Source organism: Schistocerca americana, chromosome 2 (genome assembly GCF_021461395.2).
Source record: "Schistocerca americana isolate TAMUIC-IGC-003095 chromosome 2, iqSchAmer2.1, whole genome shotgun sequence".
Lineage (NCBI taxonomy): Eukaryota > Metazoa > Arthropoda > Insecta > Orthoptera > Acrididae > Schistocerca > Schistocerca americana.
In genome coordinates, this window is record NC_060120.1 from 312,032,184 (window position 1) to 312,046,618 (window position 14,435).

The 14,435-nt window shown below is 44.6% G+C and overlaps 1 protein-coding gene across 1 annotated transcript in view; it reads right to left on the minus strand.

Annotated features, from left to right (window-relative positions):
* Positions 1 to 308: 308 nt before the first annotated feature.
* Positions 309 to 14,435, minus strand: part of LOC124593985 — a 446,237-nt gene continuing 432,110 nt past the window's right edge. Inside the window, exons 36-37 of the mRNA XM_047132336.1 lie at positions 14,016 to 14,151; positions 309 to 462 (exon numbers count right to left, since the gene is read on the minus strand). Coding sequence (XP_046988292.1) covers positions 411 to 462; positions 14,016 to 14,151 — 188 coding nt within the window. The 3' untranslated portion in view covers positions 309 to 410. The remainder of the gene's footprint in view (positions 463 to 14,015; positions 14,152 to 14,435) is intronic.

A 14,435-nucleotide genomic window follows, 5' to 3' on the forward strand; every position in this document is an offset into this window, starting at 1 on the left:
CGCTCGGTACTGTAACAGCGTAGGTCCTACACCGCTATGAAAAGCAGCAATGCCGCTACAGTCTCGTACGTCGACAACACTGATCTCCCGCCAGGAAGGCGACGCCGGAAACCTGCAGGCACAGGCAGAGAGTACGTGCGCAGATGGCTCCGCCCAGGGGCAGCTGCTACTCGGCAGAGAGGAGGACAGATGCGCGCCGGTCAGCAGTTGCGCAGCCTGCGGCGGCGCCGGCGGCGTCGCGGGCTGCCGGGCGGCAGTGCGCGCGGACGCCGTCAGAGGCGCTGGCGCGCGTCGGCGTCGGCGTCGGCCTCGGCCTCTGCGTCTGCCTCTGCGTCCGCGAGCGCCGCCTCGGACAGCAGCCGCGAGCGTGAGCGGGAGCGGGCGCGCCGCCGGCACGCGTGGCACCGCCGTCAGCCCACGCGGATCCACCGGTCGATCGAGTACTCCAGGGCCGCCAACCACCTGCCGCAAAAGGCAAAACATTTCTGCGGGCGCAACTCGGGTTCGCACCACAGATTTTTACGAAAACGCTAGGACAAAAGTGTTATAAACTGTGTCGTATTAATAAGTAATTTAATTGGCAGATTAAAACTGTGTGCCGGACCGAGACTCGAACTCGGCACCTTTGCCTTTCGTAGGCAAGTGCTCTACCAACTGAGCTACCCAAGCATGACTCACGCCGCGTCCTCACAGCTTTACTTCTGCCAGTACCTCGTCTCTTACCTTCCAAACTTAACAGAAGCACTCCTGCGAACCTTGCAGAACTAGAACTCCTGAAAGAAAGGATATTGCGGAGACATGGCTTAGTTACAGCGTGGGGGATGTTTCCAGAATGAGATTTTCACTCTGCAGCGCACACTCCGCTGCAGAGTGAAAATCTCAAATGTTTATAAAAAAGAAAAAAGTGTGTGAAATCCTATGGGACTTAACTGCTAAGGTCATCAGTCCCTAAACTTACACACTACTTAACCTAAATTATCCCCGCTGCAGAGTGAAAATCTCAAATGTTAAAAAAAAAGAAGTGTGTGAAATCTTATGGGACTTAACTGCTAAGGTCATCAGTCCCTAAGCTTATACACTACTTAACCTAAATTATCCTGAGGACAAACAAATACACCCATGCCCGAGGGAGGACTCGAACCTCCGCCGGGACCAGCCGCACGGGCCATGACTGCAGCGCCTGAGACCGCTCGGCTAATCCCGCGTGACCAAAGTGTGAAAACAAGGGATGCAAGTATGGGGATGAGAGTTAGTAAAAGGATACGAAAGAGCAATGCATTTTACCAGTGTGAGAGGGGCTTAGTCTGGGGAATGGAGGACCAATCAGCTGTAAGGAAGTGTTCTACTACACGTACTTTACAACCATCTGACATATGCATTGGAGACCTGGACAGAGACGAAGTAGAAACCAAAACAGTGAAATGAAATTCCTGAAAGTATGCTAGGGTAAACGAGGGGACAGTGAGTAACTAATGAAGATATTAGGAACGAAATTACAGTATAAAAGCTGAATGAGAGGAGAACAGGTGAAAATGCTTTGAACATGTTAAGAGAATACAAGATGGGAGACTACCAAAACGTATGATAGAGACCAAAGTTGAGGGCAAGAGTGAGACCTAGAGCAAGATGGATTGACTCAATAAAGACCATATTAAGAAGAAGGTATCTGTACTGGAGCAAAACAGTTTCAGAAGAAGAGTGATGGAAAGACAGAAGAAAGTGGAGAAATACTATAAAAGTCTCAACCAGGCCAGATGTTGGATAAAGGAGAAACAAAGACGACGACGACTTCGAAAGAAACAGTAGCGAATGTAAGAACTGCTATTGCGAACCACTGGCAAGGGAACATTCCCATGTTGTAAATAAATGTTCGTGATGAAACTTGACGAGTGTGTAGGGGAGGCAAAATAATTCAATACACACTTTTTGTTTGTACCCAATTTCAGTTTTAAAAGGCAAAACACATCTCGGAAGGTATTTTGGCATATTACGTTTAGAGAGAATATCTTCGAAACGATGATATATAAAAATGTGCTTCATATAAAAGTTGATATGTAATAAAAATTCTTGAAAACTGTGTATTCAACTATGCAATAACTCGAAATTTTGCAAAATATCCCGCCGTAACTAATTACTTTCAAAAATGAAAGCTTTTTGTTACAAAATAAATTAAAGAAGCTTCCAAGCCACATAAATCCATATGTAATAAAGGAGGTTTCTGAAATACGTTTTTTGGAAAATAAACTTTATACAGTATGTTGCCGGAGTATTTTCGACATACATAGTTAAAATATCTAAACATTCATTATTATTCTATTTATTTATTTTACTTACATATGTTGTATGTTTTAAATTGTTGAATCGGAGGGAGAAATATCTGTTTGCAAACAGTTTGATGGAGATTCATATTCAAATAAGTTGCGGCTGCTACAATTTTTCGTCGTTAATACTGTTACTACACATACTACTGCTGTAATTACAATTCAGTTCCGTTTTATTTCGCTTCATCTCCTATTTTTTACACATGAATCTCACGAGGATGCAGCATGCAATCCGAGTTTACAAGATTTGTTAGGAGAAAACGAAAAAATTTACTGAAAAAACGACCAGGAAAGAAACAAACTGGTTTTGACCTGATCGCAGAGCCTCTGCCAGAGACTTTTGCTTAAAAATGCCAATTACGTATGAAACTGATCAAGAAACGACCTAAAAAGTTTGAAGTATAACAATACTTTCTATCATCATTATCGTAAAATTTGTGATCTAGCCAAGAACTAAAATACATATGAAAAATGAACCTTGCAGCTTGGTTCTTTTTTATATGTGTTACCATTTAAGATGTACCAAGATAGAGTATTTTTTTAAATTATGGCATAAATGTCTGGTTTTGAGGTCCGAAATATTTTTAACGGCTGACTTCAGACTGTTAGTACAATAATTATACAATAGATAAATCATAAGTTACGACTGCCCCTGGTCGCTGTTCGCCCGAGGGCCAGCTGCGTAATCGCTTTGGCTGTTTTTACGTTTCCTTGCTGTAGCATTCGCTCGGCATTGGACTTTTTGGGATTTCTGGATTGCTTCGGGCGTGAGCTTTCCTCTGACTTGCGTTTTCACGATTCCGGTAATATTTACGAGTCATATGAGACGACATCTTTCGTTATTTTTGACTGCCAACTTAATACCAATTTTCACTTACATTCCGACGAATATTTTTTGTCACCCTTTGGGACCTAGTAGTGTACCGCAAGTTCTTCACAAAGAATCAGTGGCATAGCTAAACGAATTCACACGTTACAGCCATATATAACTTTACACAAAGTCACGCGCATGCGTCTACACTGGTAAGACGACGTCACAGGCAAAACAAATACTGCGTGGCAACCACTAGAGACACCATCTATCCGTTGTGCGCTCACCCATTATTTACGCGTTATTAGTCCCGTGCTTACTGACAATTAAAATCTGACAGTATTTTGCCACACAAGAAAGTTCGATCAACGAGCAAACAGACGCTTTCACGTCAATGTCATGACTTCCGTAAAGCGCGTGCTAAAAGGTATGATTAGGTAGTAGACTCCTGTCTACGATTTACGAAGGGTTTTTACTGTGGGGAAATATACTGTTTGAGGTGGGTATTTTAGTTTTATTTCTTGCGGTTAGCCGGCCGCTGTGGCCGAGCGGTTCTAGGCGCTTCAGTCCGGAACCGTGCTGCTGCTACGGTCGCAGGTTCGAATCCTGCCTCGGGCATGGATGTGTGTGATGTCCTTAGGTTGGTTAGGTTTAAATAGTTCTAAGTCTAGGGGACTGATGACCTTAGATGTTAAGTCCCATAGTGCTTAGAGCCATTTTTTCCTTGCGGTTAATATTTAGGCATGGTGTACTTCTATATTTAAGGGTACATAGTCATCAAGGGTTTTGAGAGGAGGGCCTTTTCAGTTCTTGGTGATAGGTTGTCACAGAATTGTGTAGTTCATGTGCAGCTGCGGTGGGTCAAGGGTTGGACTGTACCAGGTTGATTTCACTTTTACCATTATGTTCTTACATCACGTATACACCTTTGACATACGTCTTTAAACATTAGTGAACATTTTTAGTTGGGTCATGTCTGATATTTGTGACCCATTGTTAAATTGATAACCGTGCTACATTAACACGTATTGTTTTAATGATTTGCTTTGAAAGGAGCGAAAGTTGCCTTTTTAGACGTCCATTGTTTCTTACGTAAGACGACAGCCATGTATTTTGTGACTGTGATTCAGGTTTGTTCTGTGTTTACGTTTCGAATATTAGAAATCAAGTGGTTCAAATGGCTCTGAGCACTATGGGACTTAACATCTGAGGTCATCAGTCCCCTAGAACTTAGAACTACTTAAACCTAACTAACCTAAGGACATCACACACATTCATGCCCGAGGCAGGATTCGAACCTGCGACCGTAGCGGTCGCACGGTTCCAGACTGAAGCGCCTAGAACCGCTCGGCTACACCGGCCGGCGTTTCGAATATTACCCTAAGGTCATTTCAACTAATACATAAGGGTACCATAATTTTATGTTTTCCTTGTTTTATAGTTGTTTCGTTTTCAAATACTGTGTTATTGTTCTTTAGTGAAAATGGTTCAAATGGTTCTGAGCACTATGGGACTTAACATCTGTGGTCATCAGTCCCCTAGAACTTAGAACTACTTAAACCTAACTAACCTAAGGACATCACACACATCCATGCCCGAGGCAGGATTCGAACCTGCGACCGTAGCAGTCGCGCGGTTCCGGACTGCGCGCCTAGAACCGCTAGACCACCGCGGCCGGCCTGTTCTTTAGTAAACAGGGCCTGAGTATGGCTGTAATGTGGCGCTAAAACTACTCCCGTGGTAGAATAAAGAAATTCTCAAGATACAGCTGTGGTGGTACTACTTCTCATATTTACGAAGAGACTTCAAAAAGTAAGGTACACATGTAGTTCTGCGCTAAGACCTTTGATCAACAAGAGTGGCGCGTTGTCAGAAGAGACTACTTGTTCTGGGTTTTCTGATGACACAGTTCATCTGCTGTAGGAATAGCAGGTGCATCACAATGCGCGCGCTAAATGACGTGGCAACTTGAGACGTACTCCAGACTTGAAGTTCCGCGGGACAGTACAATTCTTGCGGGAAAAACGTCTAGATTTCACGCAGATTCACAGAGGAGTTCTGGCGGTATACGGAGCAAACGCAATGTTGCATCTACCCGTACAGAAATTGTGCCAACAGTTTGACCAAGGTCGCACAACCGAACTTAAAGTCCAGAACTGGCAGCACGTGATTTCCATCTTTCCGTAAGCTGGTATAAATAGATTTTCCAACGATGAGGACGTTCACACAACGGTTCTTGAATGACTCGGTGACACAGAAGGGCATTTCTATCGTCGAGGAACTGAATGACTGGTATAATATTCGACTGTTGGTTACAGAGACGTGAGGTCTATGTTGAAAAATAGTGTAATGTATCTGTGTCACTCTGAAGTGTACTGTGGCATTCCGTTAAAATTACTTGGCCTGCCGTTATAAGGTATAACCTACTTTTTAACTCATATCGTAATACACTGTTGATCAGTGAAATTACAGCACGAGGAGGAAGCAGGCATTATTAAATTTGACGGTCGTCTGGGGGTACACAGGAAGCGAAATTCGCAGCAGCGACGGGGCGTACAGTCGTACGAACGCCGAAATGACAGATACTGAGATAACTGATCGAGAAATAGCGGAATAAAATAGTAACTACATTCGCTTAGTAAGAGGAAGGCGTCAGGACCAGATGAGATACCTGTAAGATTCTGCAAAGATTATGCGAAAGAACGTGCTCCCTTACTAGCAGCAGTTTGTCGGAAGTCGCTTGAGCAACGAAGGGCACCTAGCGACAGGAAAAAAGTGGAAGCCATTCCCGTTTTGACGAGGAGCCGTAAGACAGCTGCACCTAATTATAGGTATATATCGCTGAAATCTGTCTGTTGTACAATTATGATGCATATTTTATGCCCACGTATTATGACGTCTTTGTAGTACGAAAATCTCCTCCATAAAAATCCATATGGATTCTGCAATCAGAGAGCATGCGAAAGCCAGCTCGTTCTGTTCCTCCACGTGATCCACAGTACCGTAGACGTCAGCGCTCAGGTTGACGCCGTGTTCCTGGACTTCAGGAAGGCATTTCCATTTTATTACTTCTCTTCAAATCACATTAATCATGGAATGGAAACAAACAGCAACAGAACGTACCAGCGTGACTTCAAACACTTTGTTACAGGAAATGTTCAAAATGTCCTCCGTTAGCGAGGATACATGCATCCAACCTCCGTCGCACGGAATCCCTGATGCGCTGATGCAGGCCTGGAGAATGGCGTATTGTATCACAGCCGTCCACAATACGAGCACGAAGAGTCTCTACATTTGGTACCGGGGTACCGGGGTTGCGTAGATAAGAGCTTTCAAAAGCCCACATAAATGAAAGTCAAGAGGGTTGAGGTCAGGAGAGCATGGAGGCCATGGAATTGGTCCGCCTCTACCAATCCATCGGTCACCGAATCTGTTGTTGAGAAGCGTACGAACACTTCGACTGAAATGTGCAGGAGCTCCATCGTGCATGAACCACATGTTGTGTCGTACTTGTAAAGACACATGTTATAGCAGCACAGGTAGAGTATCCCGTATGAAATCATGATAACGTGCTCCATTGAGCGTAGGTGGAAGAACGAAACAAAAATGAGCTCTAACATGGAAATTAAGCGTTTCCGGACACATGTCCACATAACATCTTTTCTTTATTTGTGTGTGTGTGGAATGTTTCCTGAAAGTTTGAGCGTACCTTTTTGTAACACCCTGTATAAATGACCTAGTAGAAAGTGGGAGAGGCGCTATAAGGCTAGTCGCAGATGATGCGGTTGTCTATAGGAAAGTAGAAACGGGAGGAGGCGGTATCGATTTGCAGAATGACAGAGGATTGTTGAATGGTGCCGGCTCTGGCAGTTGGTCCTAAACGTAAATAAATGTAACGCACTGCGCATAATAATAAAAGAAATCAAATGGCTCTGAGCACTACGGGACTTAATATCTATGGTCATCAGTCCCCTAGAACTTAGAACTACTTAAACCTAACCAACCTAAGGACATCACACAACACCCAATCATCACGAGGCAGAGAAAATCCCTGACCCCGCCGGGAATCGAACCCGGGAACCCGGGCGTGGGAAGCGTGGGAAGAAAAGAAATCCACTACTGTATAGCTACACTACTGATGACAAACCGCTGGAAACAGTATCCACCGTGAAACGTCTAGGAGTAACAATCCTGAGCGACACTTAAGAGGAATGACCACATAAAACGACTAGTAGGAAAAGCAGATGCCAACTGAGATTCGTAGGAAGATTATTAAAGAAGTGTAACTCATCCAAGAAAGAAGTGGCGTACCAAACGCTTGTTCGACTGCTTCTTGAGTACTGTTCATTACTCTGGGACCGTTAGCAGGAAGGACTGATAGAAGAGATAGAGAAGATACAATGAACAGCAGTGTGTGACATCACAGCATAGTTTAGGCGGCGCGAGAGCTTACAGCCGGCCTGAGTGGCCGTGCGATTCTAGGCGCTACCGTCAGGAGCCGAGCGACCGCTACGGTCGCAGGTTCGAATCCTGCCTCGGGCATGGATGTGTGTGATGTCCTTAGGTTAGTTAGGTTTAATTAGTTCTAAGTTCTAGGCGACTGATGACCTCAGAAGTTAAGTCGCATGGTGATCAGAGCCATTTGAACCATTTTTGAGAGCTTACAGAAATGCTCAACAAACTCAGGTGGCAGACCCTACAAGAGAGGCGTTGCGCATTACGGTAGCGTTTACTACTTAAATTTCTAGTGAGTATGTTGCGCGAAGAGTCAGACAACATATTACCTGCTCCACACACGTCTCGCGAAGCTACCAAAACGAGAAAATTCGAGAAATTGGAGCTAATAGAAAGTTGTACCGAAAATCATTCTTCCCACGCGCTATTCGCGAATGGAACAGGGAAGGGGGCATCAGATATTGGTACCAGAAGTACCCTTCGCCGTACACCCCACACAGAGTTTTTATGTAGATGTAGACCTTGGACGGCAGATACGGGTACATCAGTCCGTACTGCTTTAACTCTATGCTACAGTTCGTCAGTCGTAATGGTCTCTTTCAAATGTGTGGAAGATATGGAGAATGTGTTCGCAAGGGCAACAGTCAAACAATCCCCCCCCCCCCCCCCAAAAAAAAAAAGGTTCAAATGGCTCTGAGCACTATGGGACTTAACATCTGAGGTCATCAGTCCCCTAGACTTAGAACTACTTAAACTTAGCTAACTTAAGGACAGCAAACACATCCATGCCCGAGGCGTAGCAGCAGCGCGGTTCCGGACTGAAGCGCCTAGAACCGCTCGGGCACAACGGCCGGCTCAAACACCCTCTATATTGAGATAGGCCAGTACAGCACGGGAAAAACTCGGTCTTGGATTATCTTGTTAGAAACTAACGTCACAGAAACCTCGAAAACTGGACTCAGCCTCTGGCTGATAGACATTTGTCTTTCTTACACGACGTATATCAGGATCTTCTTACAAACAAAACAAAACATTTCAATTCGCTTTTTTAATGAGTAACTCTTTGCATAATCTTTTCTTAAATACAGAATGTAGATAGCATTACTGCTGCCTACTTCCCGAGACTGCACTGGAACGCTGATCACTTGCGTATCCAGGCATGCAGTACAGTCGACGGTTGATAAATGCCATCTTCGTGGTGTTGCAATATTAATGGCTATCAGTGTGTGTAGAGTAATAAATGAGGAAAAATATGAATTTGGTCCACAATCTTACACATTCACAGATCGAGACACATAAACACTACTGCCATGTAACCTCTCAAATTGCGTCGGTGTCCACCGTAGTGTCAGCCATACGAAAAGGATGTGGTTACTACTTTCGACTCAACAGCCTTGTCTTTTTTCGATTTCATGGTGTTATTGTGTGTGTACCCTCATTTGTGGGAAGTAATGTAACTCATCCAAGAAAGAAATAATGTTCGAGGGGCGTTCAATAAGTATGCAACATTGTTTTTCTGAAAGGAGGTAGGTTTTATTTAGGATTCGAATACACCATATTATTCCCCACTATTTTGGCTAAAAACCCTATTTTTCAACATCATCTCCGTTCAATGCGATGGACTTATGGCACGTTACTGGCAGGGTCTGTATGACCGCATGGTAGCACTTTACTGGTAGACGTCGAGGCCAACGTTCTGCTTCATCAATAACCTCTCTGTCATCCGTGTATTGCTTCCCGCGGACTGCATTTTTCATTGGATCAAACAGATGGAAGTCCGAAGATGCAGGAACTGGGCTGTAGGGTGGATGAGGAAGAACAGTCTGATGAATTTCTGTGAGCTCCTGTCAGGTGAGCAGATTTGGGTGAGGCCTTACGTTGTCATTGAGAAGGAGAAGTTCGTCTGCATTATATGGCGACGGACATGCTGAAGTCGTTTCTTCAGTTTCCTGAGGGTGGCACAGTACACTTCCGAGTCAATCGTTGCCCAATGATGGAGGACATCAAAGAGAATAACCCGTCAAGACGCAGAAGATCGTCGCGATGACTTTACCGGCCGAGGGTGTCGCTCTGAAGTTTTTCTTCAGAAAAGAGATGATTTGGCGCCACTCCTTAGACTGCCGTTTTGTTTCCGCTTCGAAATTATGAACACATTTTTCATCACCTGTGACGATGTTCGACAAAAAAACGTCACGATCAGCCTCGTTAAGCGCAAGCAATTCCACAAAGATGGTCCTTTGTTGCTCTTTGTGTTCTTCTGTTAGACGTCGAGGAATGCAGAGAGCACCCATCTTGAGTACCCCAACTAGTGGCCGATGTGGCCGAGCGGTTCTAGGCGCTTCAGTCTGGAACCGCGCGACCGCTACGGTCACAGGTTCGAATCCTGCCTCGGGCATGGATGTGTGCGATGTCTTTAGGTTAGTTAGGTTTAAGTAGTTCTAACTTCTAGGGGACTGGTGACCTCAGATGTTACGTCCCACTGTGCTCAGAGTCATTTTTGAACTACCAAAAGAGACCTTCATTTGTACAGCGGGGTGCTTGATTTCGATCCCTTGATCACCTCGAATGAGAGTGTACGTACTTTCCAACACTACCGCCGTGTGCGGCCGGCCGGCAAGCGGGAGATCGGGACAGGTTCAAGCAAACCTGCTGCAACGATGCCAGACGCCTCCCGCAACGACTCACCGTGCTTTTGTTCACTGCCATGTGTCCGTAGACATTCTGCAAGCGCCTATGAATATCTGCGATGATCTGGTTTTCCGAAAAAAGAAACTCAATGACAGCTCTTTGCTTGGGACGTAACTCCGTTACAGACGCTATTTTGAAGGCTAAGTACAAGTTTAGCGCTGCGACGTATCAGAACTTCATCAAACTATAGACTCTGAAGCGGGAATATACCGCGATGTCCCACAATAACTTCCTCATTTCTTCAAACGAAATTGGCCGAGAAAAAATATGTGTTGCATTACTTGTTGAACGCTCCTCGAATATTGAATTCATAATCACAGTAACTGATCAGAGGTTTGTGTGATAACCCAAAATACAAGGGGTAATGGGGTGATAAAACAGTTTCCGCTCGAACACTTTACAGTCCAGAATCATTAGGACAAAGAGGCAAAATCGCCGAGAGCGTTGAGACAATCATCCCAGAGACGCATCGGGTTGGAAATACCCGTTTGGTACGCGTGAAGAAGTTCGTAACTGCCTGCTGCACATCCTCGTCCGACAAGTAACCGTCGACCCTTCAAGGCCTTTTTTAAGGAACCGAAGGCATGATCATCGCGTGAGGAGAGACCAGAACTGTAGCACGGGTGCTCGAATGTTAGCCACTTGAGGTGGTGTAACTTCAGCGTTACATTTTCAAAATTGGAGCGTCTTGTGTCGGATCGTGACCAGCACTGAAATAAGTGCACCCTTCCACAACGGTGGTTTCCGAGGAAGATGCTCCCCCATTCATATTCGCCATTCTTCGAAGGATATCTACCACTGTTTGTGCTTCGGCAGCCAAGGAAAGAATAACAGCACGTCGGTCCTGTTTGGACGCAATTGGTAATAACATCGCCATAGTTCAGGTTTCTGCATTTACTACACGCACGTCGGATAGACAAAAATGCTACACTAATCCCTTGCCTACATGTCGTTGCTAATATACCTGCATCGGAGTTGCGCTACTTTGCATGTACCCTGATGCATTTCCTCAAACGGAAATGTCTTGATCGCCCCTTATAATAATGCTATTCTTTCCTTTAAGCCTTGACATTTACTATCGGGATATCTGCATGAACATCCATTCCCTCTTAAATTGTAATATACTTTATCTCTGAATTTACTGTTCACAATTAAAAATTTCTAGCAGTGAACTTTCAAATCTCCGTGTAAGCGCCAAGAAGCTATGCAGTCACACTAACGTTATTAGCATTTGAGGTTTCCTTCCTTGCATCTCCCAAGCTGCACACGAAGGATGTGGTGGTATCGAGTAACGGAACAGCGCCTTTCCGACAATATGCCCGTGTGAATTTCGTCGTATATAAAGCGTGCTGATAACGAATCATAGCAGGTGCAGATTCTTGTCACCGCCCCTTTCGTGCGTGCACTCAAGTCTGCTTCTTACATCATTATCATTTCCTACAAGCTACAGACTGTGTTCGTCAACGACACATATATTTATTTATTCACGTATTTATTTTATTTGGCCGAATTAGAGCTTTTAGACGCTCTATTTCGTCTCTCTTAGAGGTATTTTTCACATTTGGTATTCTAAAGTGCACACTGCTTGAGTTACACATGGCGGCAGCGACAACAACAGTTATACTTATGAGCGTAATAGTTGCAGTAATGTTAGTTTCTTGAGGTTTGTATTAAGTACATTTATCATAATATAACGTTCCTGTTTAACAGGAGAATGAAAAACTTACAAAACACATGGAAGAATACTAACAGAAGCACCTCTGCAGAAGAAGTCAACTGGTCTGGAGACGGGTGAGAAATCATAGGGAAAAGTTACCAGAGTAGATAATTAAAGAAAACCAGTTGCATTGGATATCCAAAAGAAACATAAAAAGTCAGGGAGGAGGAAACGTGAGAGACTGTTGGCAAATGTGAGAGAGATAGTGGTTCACTGTCGAACAGGAGGAAGACGCTTGACATATCGATAGGGAATCTACGCCGATGATAACAAGAAAAGCTTTAATCTTCTCGCCGGCCAGAGTGGCCGAGCGGTTCTAGGCGCTACAGTATGGAACCGCGCGACCGCTACGGTCGCAGGTTCGAATCCTGCCTCGGGCATGGATGTGTGTGATGTCCTTAGGTCAGTTAGGTATAAGTAGTTCTAAGTTCTAGGGGACTGATGACCTCAGATGTCAAGTCCCATAGTGCTCAGAGCCATTTTTTTTTTAATCTTCTCTTTGAGGTTACTGAGTGATTTGTTCCACACGCTGTAACTCATAAACTTTTTGTGGACAGACACAGCACATCGCAAAGTCATACAGACTGCCCTTTCCAGTACAAGAAAAACGACAGAGAAAGAGAAAGAGAGAGAGAGAATTAAAATTAATCCAGGAAAACCGATTACTGATTCATCTTGTTTACGACATAACGAGTTTATTGGTTCCAAGCACGGATTTACCAACTACGTAATTAAAAAGCACATTAATTAAATCAGTCAATTTGAATATCAAAACCAATTTTCTCGAGCCAGCAAACGGTAGCGATGTTATGGCTCCATAACAGACTATCGGGTTGAGACCTCGAACATTTTTTCCCATTCACCATTCAGTTACTATCAAAATACGTCAAGAGGGCTAGGTTTCTTGAAGTTGGATCGATTACTTTCAAACCCATTCACCCTTATTGAGCATGTTAAAAGTGATCTCACACTAACTTCGAGACCCACTGAGTCTCGCGTCTGCTCTAGCACCTGAGCCTTAGACAACACTTAGAGAAGTTTGATTGCCTACCTGTGTCGAAGGGCTGTCAAGAAAGTCGTCCTGTCTGTTGTTCATGGTACTGAAAACTGTCGTTTTTGACCATTAAATGTGTAGGAACCAACGTTCCAAGGCAAGGGTAGTTTCCTTGACGTCCTTTATGTCACCCCCCGAAGCCTTTTCGTGTTGATGTTGAGCGGCGGTGTGTCTGAAATATTTCCTCTGCCAACCATAAGAAAACTGCGTGATTTCAAAGCTGGTTGTCGCGGTTCTGATCTCCATAGCAGAAGCGTCAAAAGAAAGGGTGAAATGTGGGTAAGAGGGGTTTCATTACCTTCCCATCTTGTGACATGTCCACAGTGGTGTTGCGTAGAATTGTCATGCACTTTGATGCCAATATGACATTGTTAAGACACCTCACACACCACGTGAACTTCTGAGCTGTGGCCTTTTTCTTCGCGTGTGCGAGTACCTTGCTGTTTGAAGCTTCGCGGAGGTCATGCCGCAGGGCGCCACACTTTTGCTGCGCTAAAGAGGAAGGTTGTCGGCTCCACCGAGCCAAATTTCAAACTTCTACGTCGCAGTGGGAAACAATTACGGGATTTCGAAAGAATGAGCTTTTAACTGTGCTGCGTAGTGTGTATAAAGATCAGTCGTGGCATTTTAGGGTATATTTTTGATCACCAATTTTTGAATAATTTTTTGCATCATCCTCCGCCTCCTCCTCCGTCTTATTCTTCTGATGGTTCGGCATTAGCTGCAGCCATTCTTCTCTATTTTGTGCTCACATAAGGAAACGGACACATCGAACTGTTTCCACAGCCTACTTCACGCCTTGTTGCTTGCCAGATGGTTATGTGCAAGAATGGGTAATGGAGACGCTTACTTCTCGATGAGCTGCTTCACAAATTTAATAGCAACTGTTCACATGGGAGAGTGTTTCCTTGCAAGGTGCAGTGACGGACGTGTATTGTGCTGTTTGTAATGAGCAGGGTATGTACTCACTTCTTTTTGTCGAGCTCCGATTCTGCATGGAAGTAGAAGTGTCGCTGGCGAGCATCGGGCGGCAAGACCTCGAAGGACAAGCGCTTCTCACCCGTGCCGCAGTTCTGCACCCGGTAGCCGTGCAGGCACACCATCCCTGCACAGGGCGCGGGCGCAGCCTGTAAGTAGCTTATCTGGCTGTTACACTGTTAATGCGACGCATACATAGAAACTCATACACGGGGAAGAATACAGAATGTTTTAAAAGACTCGTCCCGTTTCAAAATGCTACCACATATCTTCTACACGAACGAAGACGGAAACATACGATGAATTTACGAGGGTGGTTCGATAAGTCTGGTAAAAAAGCAAGAAAAAACGAGTTTCGTAAACATCTCACCTTACTTCCCGACGTAGTCTCCTTTGGGGAATATACACATG